General features: G+C 41.7%; 1 protein-coding gene across 1 annotated transcript; it reads right to left on the reverse strand.

The window, feature by feature from the left end:
• Positions 1–856: 856 nt before the first annotated feature.
• Positions 857–5,497, reverse strand: Rps4x (ribosomal protein S4 X-linked). The gene is made up of 7 exons (XM_078034704.1): positions 5,379–5,497; positions 4,319–4,396; positions 3,768–3,948; positions 3,207–3,304; positions 2,199–2,370; positions 1,544–1,701; positions 857–1,038 (listed from the first exon to the last, which is right to left on the reverse strand). Exons 1-7 carry the CDS (start codon positions 5,379–5,381, stop codon positions 937–939), a joined length of 792 nt encoding a protein of 263 aa, XP_077890830.1. The 5' UTR covers positions 5,382–5,497; the 3' UTR covers positions 857–936.
• Between the last annotated feature and the right edge of the window lie 8,948 nt (positions 5,498–14,445).

Consider the following 14,445-nt stretch of genomic DNA (forward strand, 5'->3'; position numbering starts at 1 on the left):
AGCTCATAGCCCAGAGAGGTGTTCAGGGGGTACACTGTTTCAAGCTATAGTGCTTCAGGCCTGCGATCTGTTGCTGGACCATAGGCCTGGGAACCAAAACACACAGCTAAGTCAAATTATGTGCATGCATGAATATATCACATTGAAACTCATTGTTCTGTGTAATTGTTAAAGATGCAAAGTTAGTTTATATCTTATGCCTCAGATGACAACAATGTCTAAGATAGTATTCCAGGGCTGGGATGTGTATCCATGGCATACATGAAACCCTGGGTTTGAGCCCCAGAACCAACAGAGAAATTCCTTCCCTTAAATCGGCCATGATGGGACTTAGTAAGCTTTAGTCTGCAAATGCTCAAGGTGTTGAGATGGCAAGATACATCTATAGGGGAAGTGGCTCTTCAGTGGTTAAGCAACACTGGGTTCAATCTCCAGTACACACTCAAAGTTTGAGGCCAACCTTAGCACTGGGGATATAGTCCAAAGATAAAACACTCCTAAGACATCCCAATCCCTTTTTTGTGGTGCTGGGGATTAGAACCCAGGGTCTTGTGCATGCAAGGCAAGCATTCTACCATCTACTAACTGAACTATACCCCGCCCCAGTCCCATCAGCCTTTTAAAAAAATTTTGTTGTTGATGGACTTTACAGAGAGCCCATTAGTTACATAAGGTTCTCGATTTTCTTGGCACACCTACTTGCTGCCCCCTTAAATTTGGTGGTCTTCAAGGAACAAGAAGTTTCAGATCAGAGACTGCCTAAACTGAAAATTCAGTCATTTTTAATGTTATAAAGTAAAATAGCTAGTTGTAAAAACATACATACAAATGAAAAAAATAACACAAAAGCCAAAAATCAATTCATCCTGCTATATTTTCTTTAATTAAGTACAAAGACCTCTACTCTCTAGGCATATCACCTATAGACCATTTATTTCACCCACTGCTCTGTTTGGCAGCCAGTCTCTTGTCTCTCTCTTCAGCAATGGTGAGTCGGATTCCTTTTCCTCGGGGAAGAGAAATCCATGGTTTGTTGCCCTGGTTTGGGAGAAAAAAAAAAAAAATCAAAACATCCATCTTATTTAATGGAACTGAAGCCTGTTGGTGAAGGCACTGGCCATCAGCTAGGCAGTCTTAAGACTCAGAGATGCTAGTTTATCAGAAATTCCCACTGCTTTCTTGGGTCGGTAAGTCATCTGTTCAACATGCTGCCCACGCATACAGATATGGATAACCCCCCTTCACAATTAATATCTCAAAATTTATTACACAGTAGACAATATTTAAGTCAAAGCAGTACCTAAAACTCATCACTAATTTCCAAGGAGACAACAGCTACAAATAAATTTAAAGACATAAGTTCATTATGGCACCAGGTCACTACTCAAAGTGATCAGTTTCCCCTTCATGGTTCTATGACACTGAAAAAGCCTAGGTTTGACCAAGGCCTGCCAGGAAGGAGCCCAGCCAGGCATTGCTAGTCCAGCAATATCTACATTTACATTTCCATGAAGGCTGGAAGAGAAGGATAACCTAGACTTACTTTGCCAATAACAAAAATGTTGGAGAGCCGGGTGGCAAAGCTGTTGCCATTGGCATCTTTCACATGAACCACGTCAAAAGAGCCAGGATGTCTCTCTCTGTTGGTAATCACACCAATTCTTCCCAAGTTAGCACCTCCGGTCACCATACACAGGTTACCTAGTCAGGGACAAGCAAGACACTGTGTAAACTCGTTCTCTTACTAATAATTCAGGACTATATCATAACCAGGGTGGTTCACTTTATTGTCAGGATTTCCTGCCCAAACCTCCCACAGGGGACTTTTTGAAGCACTCAGCACAGGCCTGAGAAGGTCTTTTATAAAAGATCTTGCCTCAGCCACTCCAAATATTCTCAAAAGTAAAGATACTATAAAAATGGGAGTCATGGTAGTATAAGCTGTAATCCCAGCAGCCTGGGAAGCCAAGATAGAAGGATTGTTGGGGCCAGGGGCTGGGGTTGTAGCTCAGTAGTACAGTGCTCATCTAGCATGTGTGAGGCACTGGGCTTGATTGTCAGCACCACAAGAACCTGTCTCAAAGTGGGCCTGGGGCAGATGGCTAAAAACCCCAGCAATCAAATGCTCAATTGAACTTAGAATAGGGGAAAAAAAATTTCTTATACCTAGCCTTCAAAGATGCCCAGAGGATGCTTACCAGTGTCAAACTTGATGAAGTCAGTAATCTTGCCAGTCTCCAAATCAATCTGAATGGTATCATTCACCTTGATTAGGGGATCAGGGTATCGAATGGTTCGAGCATCATGAGTCACCAGATGAGGGATTCCTTTTGTGCCCACAAATATCTTTCTCACTTTGCACAACTTGTACTAGAAATGCAAAAGAGTTAGCCATATTTAGTTCAACTCACATATACTATGTTCCAGGGGGGATGAAATAGTTCTTTCCAAGTCACTGTCATGGAAATGCAATTAGTAGCCAAAATCCAACAATCCTACACAGGACCTTCAGCAGAATAACTGTGGGTCTGACTTTTCTATCTTCCTTTCATGAAAGTATGATGCACACTGCTCCTAACATTTATCTTCCTCTTATCAATGCCATCACCTCCATGTAAAAGCCCAAGACACTGAAGGGCCCTGCATCTTTCCAAACAAGGACATTAAAATTAAAGAGTGGGCTATGGCTCAGCGGTAGAGCATCTGCCCCCCCCCACATGTGAGGCACTGGGTTTGATCCTTAGCACCACATAAAAAAAAAAAAAAAATTAAAAGAGTTGGTCCAATGTCTAACACCATTGATCTCCTCTGATATAAACCCTACTCTTTTCCTCAAGCTCTTCAAGTCTTCTGGGTCCTGGGAATAATTCTTTCCAACTCACCCTGATCTCTCCTAAACTCATGTCTTTCTTAATGGCTCCCTCTACACCACCACAACTGAATTTTGCTTCACAAACAGCAACTGCATTACCAATTCATCTAATCAACAAATATTCCACAAAGCATTTCAATTTTTTTCACTCTGACATCCTGAGGATAACAAATTAACTTTCATTCATGGCCAATAATCTAAGAAGCCCTGACTACTGGAAAAAATTATCATAACGAACTGAATTAAATAATCAAGGACTATCAGTCTCCTCCACCACCTTCCTCTCCCCCAAAGTAAAGCTAGAATGAAGACCCAGTCTGCTGCCAATAATTACCTTGGCCTCCTCAGGTGTAATGCGATGAACAGCAAAACGACCCTTGGTGTCATAGATCAGACGGAAATTCTCTCCAGTCTTATCAATGCTGATGACATCTGATACCAAAGAGTGACAAAGGTTACTATTGTGACCCCCCCCCCCAGCCCCACACAGAGCAACCACAATTCCAGAAAAGACAAAACCAGGCTGGGGACATAGCTTTGATAGAGTGCTTGACTAGCATGCATGAGACCCTGGTTTTGTTCTTCATATCAGAAAAACAAAAAAAACTTTTTTTAATGATTCTAGGTAAAATTCAAAGCAAAATAAAATTTGGTTTTGAGAAGCAATTCATCATTTGCTGCCCCAGAGTATTTATTTTATATTAGAATTTCCAGGGTGTAGCCCATTTTCTACTTTCTCTGGTATAACTGTGAGAACCTAGGCCAGCCAAATTTCTCCCAATTCCCAGGCACATCATCACAGGAAACCAGAAAAGCCCACTGGTATTCCTACCAACTGCCATGTAGAAGAGGGAGATTAATCAAAAGGGTCTGCTACCAAAGGCCTCCTGCTTACCCATAAAACCGGCAGGGTAGGTTATATCAGTTCGGACTTTCCCATCAATCTTGATGAAGCGCTGCATGCAAATCTTTTTTACTTCATCTCCTGTCAGGGCATACTTAAGTCTGTTCCTTAGAAAAATGATGAGAGGAAGACATTCTCTCAGCTTGTGGGGACCAGTGGATGGACGAGGAGCCTGTAAAATTGAAAACAGTAATTTTAGAAAAGTCACTTAGGATTCACTCAAATCTACCTCTGGTCCTGAAATCCATTAAGGAAACACGAAACTGTCATTGTTCCCCAACTTTGTTACTTACACAGGAGGTACTTAAAGCTTACAAAACTATTTTGCAGCATTTTCTCCTTAAAGGACCAGGGCCACCAATAATTAACATTTAAGACCTGAGTCCATTTAAGTGTATTGTGGGCACATGGAATAAACGAGGCACGAATGTGTTGAGTGAAGGGGTGCAAGTAGATAGCTTAGGGCCTTCAACAGCATAGCTCAACACAAAGAGAGAGGTATAACTAGTATGCCCCTTAAGATACAATGTGAGGATACTTACAAACACACCAGTCAATTTATCCAGCATCCAATGCTTTGGAGCTGCTACCCGCTTCAGATGCTTCTTGGGACCACGAGCCTGAAGGAAAGTTTTAAATTGCAATGCCGTTAACTGATTTCAGGTTTTTCAACAGATTATAAAACCTAATGTGTAACTTCTTTCAAAGAACTGACTTTCAAGTCCCTCTTCAGCAGAATGTGGACAATATTAAAAACACAGGGATGATTAACAATGAAGAAAGGCACACATGGCATGCACAACAAAATACCATAAGCTGCAACCAGCTTTCTCACTGCACAGGAAACATTTATTGATTACTATTTTTCAGAATGGTACCCGTTACTTTCATGTTGCTACTTAAAAAGCATGCCTGCTTACGAAGATTAGGTTCTACTGGGTGAAATGGCCAGATTTGAACTTCAAGGCACAGTGTCAGACACAACAAAAATGGACCAGAATGCCATCTGTGCTTCTGTCAAACAGTAAAGTTTTCACGTATAATCATCTGTTTAAGTGTCCGGTGCAAGAGTAACTTGACTTCTGCATGACCACGTGTGCTAGTCCTTTGCAAACTAAAGCCAAGAGCTGATACTAACTTTCACTTTAAAAAAGAGAAGGAAGCCTTTTTGATGCTCTATACTGATGCTTACCGGCCACACGACGTAACGTCAGGCCGTGCCAAAAGGACAATGACGAAAGAAACCCTTCTCCACCAGGCAGACACGGGGCCCACTAGCCCCGGGCTCGCCGTCGGTGCTCCCAGTCCACCCCCATGTCAGGCCCAGGAGGAAAGCTGCTTCTACCGGGGTCGGAAGATCGTGTCTGGGAAAGAGGCCCAGGCCTTCCCGCCGGCAGCACCAGATGCCCCCCCCCAACCCCGCCTTGGGCAGCCGTTCGCGTTCGCCCTCGCCCTGGATCCAGCTCCAGCCAACCCAAGAGGCTGTGCTCCCTTCGCCTCAGCTGGGCCATCCTCTGCAGGAGTCCCAAAGACCCGGGCAACCCTGGCCTCGGGAGGATGGAGGCCGATTCGTCCCAAGAGCTCGCAAAATCCCTGCCTTACCATGGCTGCTCTAGGCACGGAAAGAGGCCCGCCTTCTTCCGGTGCGCGAAGAAATTGGGGTCGGAGGCTGCGCGCGCCGGAGCCTCGAACGCTCCGCCCAACGCAAAACTTTCCTGGCGTGCCAGAACTCTTTTGCCACCTGGTGGTGGGAGGTCAGAGGTTCCAAGCATGGGAACGACCGCCGAAGGAGCGTCCTGAGAGCAATTTTGACCCTCCCCCCCACCGCCCGGTCCTGCCCTTCCTCTTCCCACGAGTGCCGAGCTTCTCAAGTGGGCGTGGTTCTGCGCTGAGTCGTGGGAATTTAGACATGAATGGGACAAAATCCTTGCCTTCAAGAAGAGTGCAAAGTGTGACTGGTGTAAATCCCACTTACAGATGATTATATAATCAATAGAATACATTTTAATAAATAGAATATTTTAATAAATATTTAATAGTATTTCTTTTTGGTTCTGTGGATTAAACCCAGGGGCGCATAACCACCGAGCCACATCCCCAGCCCGTTTTTATTTACTTATGTGTTTGTTTGTTTATTTATTTATTTAAATTTGAGGCAGGGTCTCGCTAAGTTGTTCAGGACCTCGCTAAATTAGTGAGGCTGACTTTGAAATGGCAATCCTCCCTCAGTTTCCCGAGGGGCTGGGATGAACAGCGTGCACCACTGTGCACAGCTAATGCTATTTCTTAAACATATTTTGTGTCATCTTCCAAATTCCCTCCCGCCAGTCCATACTAAGAGTCTGGAAGAACCAACAATATTTTTTTCCCCTCTTCTTTGCAGACTGCAGAGGGGATGGGCTGCACCCCTGAACCTATTAGTCTTCTTCTCTCTATCCCTCTCTCCCTGACACCATTCCAGGTTCTGATAAGAAAGTTCTTTACGTCTTTGAGATCAACTTTTTTTTTTTTTTTTTTTTAGAAATGAGGGACCCTTGTCATAGAGTGTCAGGGAAGAGAGGGGAGGTTAGAGATCATCTGGTTACGTAAATATAGATCTGGTCATGCTATTTCTCTATTTTTAAGCTGCCTTTGGTCCTCCATTTTCTGCTCTGAGTGAGTAGGTCCAAAGCTGCACTTGGACCCCACAGCCCTCTTAGCCAATCACTTGTGGCCTTCTTGGAGTGGGCACCCTCTGCTCATACCAAACCTCAAACTCCATCCACTCCAAGCTATTATTATTATGAGGAAGAAAAAAAAAAGACATGCCGCCCCACCCCACTCCAGCCAGCAGGCGTGTGCATGTGAAAACACACACACACACACACACACACACACACACACACACACACACACTTTTCTTTTGATACCCTGGCTATGTTGCTCAGTCTGGTCTCAAACTCCTGGACCCAAATGATCCTCCTGCCTCAGTCTCCAGAGCAGCTGGAACTATAGGCACTTAACACCAAGTCTGGCTTATACATTTATTATTATTGTCATTATTATTTGATACTGAGGATTGAACTCAGAGGCACTTGACCAATGAACCATATCCCCAACCCTATTTTGTATTTTATTTAGAGACAGGGTCTAAATGAATTGCTTAGCACCTGGCTTTTGCTGAGACTGACTCAACTTTTGATCCTCCTGCCTCAGCCTCCCAAGCCACTGGGATTACAGGTTTGTGCCACTACACCCAGCTATACATTTATTTTTAATTGACATATAGGGTGCAGCATGAGGTGCAGCATGACATTTCAATGCATATATATATAATATGTAATGATCAGATCAGAGTAACTGACATATCTATTACCTCAGACCTATTTCATTTTTTGTGTTTAGAACATTCAGAAATCCTTTCTACTAGCTATTTTGATATATTCAATTAATTGGTTTTAATCATAGTTATTCAACTGTGCTATGGAACATTAGAAACTATTCCAACTACCCAACTGCACCCCTGAACCTATAAGTCTTCCTCGCTTCATCCCTCCCTCCCTGACACCCTTCCCAGGTTCTGATAACTACTATTCTGTTCTTTACTTCTTTGAGATCACCTTTTTTAGAAACTAGGTCTTTCAAAAATGTGAACCCTGGGACTAGCTCAGCAGTAGAGCACTCGCCTAGCATGTGCAAGGCCCTGGGTTCAATCCTCAGCACCACATAAAAATAAAATAAAGTTATTTTGTCCAACTACAACTAAAATATATATATATATATATATATATATATATATTTTAAAAAAACACTGTGAACCCCACAATTCCTCAACTTTGCACCACCATGAACAGCCCAATCCCCTTCCTGTCACCACCCAATCCTATTCCTCAGGCTTAGAGATACATGCAGCTCTAATCTCTGAGGCTTAGAGATGCATGCAGCTCAAATCTTTCAGATTTTGTGAGCTTCTAGTCCCTTTAGGGAGAGTAAATCCCTCAACTCCCTTCCCCAGAGCTCTCTGATCAAACTGTTCAAAGTGTGGCAGCACTAAGTGCTTTGGGTAGCAATGACTGATTGACTTGTCTGTCCTCCACTAGACTGAGTATTTCCAGGGTAGAGCCTGTCCTAAGTCATCTGAGCAGACCCTTTGCTACTTAACAGAGAAGTTGGCACTATGTCTAGCACTTGTTAAATATTTGTTGAATGAATAAATTGAGTAAACATCCCATTCATCATGCCAAGTCCTACTATACTATCCTTGAGAGCATGCAGTTGTGCCTGAATTCCTCACACCATGGGATCAAGGTCCTTATTCAAGAGGTTCCATTTTACAGGTCCCTGTCTAGACCTTCCTATTTATCCCTTCAGCAGTCTGCGGAGGCGGGGGGGGGGGAGAGGAGGAAGAGGAGGAATTGTTAGACAGTATTAACTAGGATGACAGGAAATCCTGTTTAAACCTAGATCATGCTGGGCGTAGGGGCACACGGTGCACGCCTGTAATCCCGGAGCTCAGGAGGCTGAGGCAGGAGGATCACAGGTTCAAAGCCAGTTTCAGCAATTTAGCGAGGCCCTAAGAAACTCAGTGAGACCTGTCTCTCAGTAAAATACAAAAAAGGGCTGGAGATGTGGCTCGGTGGTTAAGTGCCTCTGGGTTCAATTCTCAGTATCCCTGCCCCCCCAAAAAAAACCTAGTTCATGATCCATAATAAAGCATGTTATAAATTGGAGGTGGAGATTAGAGAAAGGGTGAAGAGGATGAGACAATGGAGGGTTGGTTCTATGGTTTTCAGTCTGGAGGCACTGGGAAGATAATAGATGGTGGTGCAGGTAACAGAAATGAGAGAGGAATTGATTAGGGAATGAGAGATGACTATGGAATTGCCATCTAGGGAGGACAGGAAAAATGAGTGGTTAAAGCTGCACATCTCAATCCAGATCACGCAGTTCTTCAGGGGAGGTCTGTGTGTGCAGATAGGGGCTGGGATCTTACTGCTCAGGTCATTGGTTTGTTTGTTTTTACTCTACAACTTGGCAAAGGACTTGAGGGAATCAAAGCATATTTTTCTGTAGTTTTTCTCTCTCAATTTGTATTTATGCATAAATGACATAGCAACAATAAAGGGAATTGGGAAAGCACTAAGTAAATTGCAAACCGTACCTCCCCAAACACCCTAAATACATCATCTGTATTCATTTGTTCTTGCTCCTGTTCTCATTCTGACCGGTTTGTGTGTATGCATACTTTTACATAATTTTAGTCCTAGCGTACAGACCATTTTGTATTCTGCTTTTATTATATTAGAAGCACTTTCCGAGTCACTACATAATCTTCATAATTATTATTTTAACAGCTGCATTGTATTCCCCTAAGTGGATGTCCCATAATTAAAAAAAAAAAGTTCTCTATTGTTGGACTTTTAAGTTTCCTGTGCTTTTTCTTTATTAGGAGTGTTGCTACGTTGAACCTTAGGTTGGGTGATTTTTTTTTTAGAGTAAATCCACTCCTTCAACCAACATTTATTGAGTGCTTACTCTGTGTCAAGCTCTGTATTATGAACTGGGAAGGCAGAGATGACTAAGATCTAGTTCTGGCTTTCAAGGAACTCACATTACAATGGGAGAAGCAGGCCAGGAGATGGGAGGGGAAACTAGGAAAAATTCATCAGAGACGAGAAGCAGGTTGAGCTGCTAAATCTTAATCCCAGCAGCTCTGGAGGCTGAGGCAGGAGGATCCTGAGTTCAAAGCCAATCTCAGCAATTTAGTGAAGCACTAAGCAACTCAGTGAGACCTTGTCTCTAAATAAAATACAAAATAGGGCTGGGGATGTGGTTCAGTGGTCGAGTGCCCCTGAGTTCAGTCCCTGGTACCCCCCCCCCCAAAAAAAATGGGCTGCTAAATCTTAAGAATCTTGAATTTCAGCCCATATATATTGAGGAGTCATTAAAATACTTTAAGGGGGACAGAATTAGCTTTATACTTTAGGAAGATAGCTGACCAACCCTGTAGGATTGTTTGAAGGAAGTAATTGGCTTGGAGGAGATGGGCCAGTGCTATTTCAACAATATAAAGTAAGAAACTGGAGTGTGACAGCCACATCTGTGACTGTGGGAGTTGGGAGGAGGGGGCAGATTCAAAAGACATTGCAGATGGAGTATTGGCAGGATCTGACTGGGAAATGATGAATGAGCAGGGGTGAGGGGCAAGGAGTTAACTAGGGTGACTGCCAGGTTTTTGGTTTGGAGACTCCTTGGTGCATTCACTGGAACCAGGAGAAGATAGAGGAGCCTGTGTGGGGCTGAGGAAGGGGGAATGTCATCCTGGAGATATCTTATAGACATACTCCTGAATTTAGGTGTGTCATTTAGGCTGGAGATTTGGATTCAGGAGAATTGGAGCTTCTATGGTCAGTTTATGGGAGTGACTAGCAATAACCATTAATAAGGGAGCTCTGTGAGCCTGGGAGTATAACTCAGTGGTAGAGTGCTTGCCTAGTACATGCAAGACCCTGTGTTCCATCCCCAGCACTGAAAAAAGAAAAAGGAAGTACTATGAAGACTTTTCTAGTTGCATATGTGTATTGCCAAGCACCTTTCTCAGAGGGTTTTGTTTTGTTTTGTTTTGTTTTGTTTTGTTTTGTTTTGTGGGGAGCGTGGATACTGAGAATTGAACTCAGGGACCCTCCACCCCTGAGCTACATCCCCAACCTGATTTTAGTTTTTCTTTTGAGACCAGGTCTCACTATGTTGCTGAGGCTGGTCATGTCATCCTCCTGCCTCATCCTCCTGAGTCCCTGGGATTACATGTGAGCACCACTGCACTCAGTTTATTAGAAGATCTTTGCAACTTTTCAACATTCGTGTATACTCCTGCTGGTCTGGTCATTGCTTATTTTAACTTTTGTTAATGTAATTTGTTTTAATTTTCACTAAAAAAACCTTCCAGTGAGATTGAACATTTTTCCATATGCTTGTTTATTCATTTCATTTTCTCTCGGGTTTTAATCTTTGGGGGATATGTTTTTTGAACTGATTTGCAACAGCACTTTATAAAATACAGAAGTTAATCCTTTGCCACATTTGAGGCAGATATTCTCACCAATTGGTTATTATCTTTTTGGTTATATTTTTCAGTGTTTCAAGATTTCATATAGCCAAATCTGTTGATCTTTTCTCTTGTAATTTCTTCTTGTCGCTTCCAAGCTTAGGAAGCTACTATCAGTTAGAAGATCTACTAGATACTCAATTGTGTTTAATAACATATATTTATTTCTTTATCAACTTGGAGTTGATAACGTTAAATAGAATAAGTAGATAAGTAGAAAAAAATTCTGTTTTTTCCAGAAAAGTTAGCTCATCAATTTTCTCAGTAGAATGTATTGAATGATCTTTCTCTCCTCTGTTCTTTTGTAAAAACTGCTTTAGAATATAATAAATGTAATCATATGCTGAGTATTATGGCACACACCTGTAATCCTAGCAACTCAGAAGGCTGAGACAGGAGGATCATGAATTCAAAGCCTGCCTCAGCAACTTAGCGAGGTCCTAAGCAACTTAGTGAGACCCTGTCTCTAAATATCAAAAGGGCTGGGAATGTGGCTCACTGGTTAAGTGCCCCTTGGTTCAATCCCCAGTACCCTCCCCCAAATATGTAATCATATAGTACATAGTTCTATTCTGTAAGTGTGGGTATAGGAGATGACTTTATGTTGAGGAGACATATGTCCCCAGGATCCTGTGCCACATTACCATGGGTGAGGAATGCCTCTGAATAATACATGGTAATGAGACATACCATGGGTGAGCAGTCCAAAGCCCTCATGCCTCATTACCTCATTCTGTTTTGAAACTGGGGATGGAACCCAGGGTCTTGTGCATCTAACCATGTGCTCCACCACTGAGCTGCACCTCCATTCCAGTCCTCATTTGATATTTCCTGATCAATTTACTGTCAGCAATCAATGAACCAACAGTTTATTCTTCCATATCTCACATTGTTGGGAGACAGTGAGGCAGAATGCAAAATGTAGTTTGAATTTGGTTTTGTGTGACCTTGAGCAAGTTAGCCCATTGTATCAGCAGTTTCCACCTCCATGGATTCAACTAACCATGAGTTGAAAATATCTGAGAAAAAAATAGCATCTGAACTAAATGTGTATGGACCTTTTCTTTCTAATTATTCCTTACACAATGTAGTATAACAACTATTTGCATCATATTAGGTATTAGAAATAATGTAGAGATGACTTAAAGTATATGGAAGGGTGTATATATGCTATATACAAATATGCCATTTTATGTAAGGGACTTTCACATTGTCAGATTTTGGTATCCATGTGTGGGGTCCTAGAATCAGTCCCCCACAGATACCAGGGATCACTATACTTACTACTATTTTTGTGAGGATAAGAGATGATTTATCAAATGCGTAGTATATAGTAGTGGCTCAATAAATGAATTAGTGCTGCAATTTCCTCTCAACCACTTCTGGTTACTTCTTTCTTTTTTCTTCTTATTTTTTTGTACCAGGGATTGAACACAGGGGAGCTTAACCACTGAGCCACATCCCCAGATTCCCTCCTTTTTAAAAATATTTTTTAAGTTGTAAATGGATACAATACCTTTTATTTATGTGGTGCCAGGGATTGAACCCAGTGCCTCATGCATGCTAAGCAAGTGCTCTACCACTGAGCCACAATCCTGGCCCCCTCAAGCCCTTTTTAAATATTTTATTAGAGACAGGTTCTTGCTGAGTTTCTTAGGGCCTCACTAAATTGCTGAGGCTAGGTTTAAACTTGAGATCATCCTGCCTAAGCTTTCTGAGTCGCTGGGATTACAGGCGTGTGCCACTGCATCTGACTTTTTTTTTTTTTTTTTTTTTTTAGTACTGGGGATTGAACCCAGGGGGGCTTTATCACTGAGCTACATCCCCAGACCATTTTTGTTGTTGTTGTTGTTGTTGTTGTTACCGGAGATTGAACTCAGGGTCACTCAACCACTGAGCCACATCCCCAGCCCTATTTTGTTTAGAGACAGGGTCTCACTGAGTTGCTTAGCGCCTTGCCATTGCTGAGGCTGGCTTTGAACTCACTATCTTCCTGCTTCAGCCTCTGGAACTGCTGAGATTACAGGCTTGTACCACTGTGCCTGGCCCCAGACCTTTTTATTATTATAATTATTATTATTAATTATTTTGAGACAGGATCTTGCTAAGTTGCTTAGGACCTTGCTAAATTGCTGAGGTTGGCCTCAAATTTGCAATCTTCTTGCCTCAGTCTCGATAGATTCTGGGATTACAGATTTGCACCACCATGCATGGCTCTGGTTACTCCTTTCTTAAACTTATTATTTTTTAAAAAATATTCATTTCTTGGTGTTGATGGACACAATGCCTTTATTTTATGTGGTGCTGAGGATTGAACCCGGGTCCCACCCATGCTAGGCAAGTGCTGAGCCACAATCCCAGCCCTTAAACTTATTTTTAAAAAACCTTTACTGAAGAATACTTGTTGTACAATAAATGGTACATATGATTTGACAGTTCAGTCCTAGGGATTGAATCCAGGGCCTCGCGAGTGTTAGACAAACACTCTACTGTTGAACTATTACACAGCCCTTTTATGTATGTGTGTGTGTGTGTGTGTGTGTGTGTGTGTCTGTGTGTGTGTCTGTCTGTGTGTAGTAGTTGAGATTAAACCCAAGGGTGCTCTACCACTGAGCTATATCCTCACCTCTTTTACTTTTTATTTTGAGACAGGATCTTGCTAGGTTGCTGATCTGGACTTGATCTTGTGATCTTCTGTCTCAGCCTCCTGAGTAGCTGGGATTATAGGCAAGTGCCATTTGTGCTGGCCTATAATTATCAAGCAATTGTCAGATTTGACAGTGTATACTCCTTGGGAATTTAGTGGTTTTTTTTTTCTTCTTTCTGGTACTGGAGATTGAACCCAGGGGCGCTTTAGCACTAGGCCACATTCCCAGCCCTTTGAAAACATTTTGAGTCAGATTATCTCTAAATTGCTGAGGCTGGCCTTGAACTTGTGATTTTCTTGCATCAGCCTCCCAGCTTGTGCCACCATACCCAACACTCAACATTTTTTCCATGTGCTTTTTTTTTTTTTTTTTAAATCCCTACGTGTTTTCTTTGGTGAAATAGCTGTTCAAATGTTTTGCCCATTTTTCAAAATTGAGCTATTTATTTTCTTATTATTTAATTTGAGAATTCTTTATATATATATTCTGGATATAAATCCTTTATCACATATGTCATTTGCAAAAATTTTTTCCAAGTCTGTGATCTGTCTTTTCATTTATTTTAACAGTGCCTTTCATAAAGCAGAAAAAATTATGATGAAGTCCAATTCATCAATTATTTTCTTGTGTGGATTGTTATTTTTGTATTTTTTCTAAGAAATCTTTGTGTAATCTGAGGATGCCAAGATTTTATCATAATTACTTCTAGAAATTTAATAATTTTAGATTTTACATGTAGGTTTATGATCCATTTTTGTGTTGACTTTTTATATATAATGCAAGGTATTGCTTATAGATAACAAGTTTTCCAGAACCATTTATTGAAAAGGTCACTTATTGCAATCTTCTTGCCTCAGTGGCCATCAATTATTTTTTGTGTGTGGATTGTTATTTTTGTATTGTTTCTAAGAAATCTTTGAATATGGTAGTGGAGATT

Source organism: Ictidomys tridecemlineatus, chromosome X (assembly GCF_052094955.1).
Source record: "Ictidomys tridecemlineatus isolate mIctTri1 chromosome X, mIctTri1.hap1, whole genome shotgun sequence".
NCBI lineage: Eukaryota > Metazoa > Chordata > Mammalia > Rodentia > Sciuridae > Ictidomys > Ictidomys tridecemlineatus.

Excerpts from the sequence above, each read along its gene's own strand:
- Rps4x (XM_078034704.1), bottom strand. Across the intron at positions 3,305-3,767 it reads CTACCCTGCCGGTTTTATGG|ATGTCATCAGCATTGATAAG; the intron begins GTAAGCAGGAGG and ends CTTTGGTATCAG. Across the intron at positions 2,371-3,206 it reads TTACACCTGAGGAGGCCAAG|TACAAGTTGTGCAAAGTGAG; the intron begins GTAATTATTGGC and ends TTGCATTTCTAG.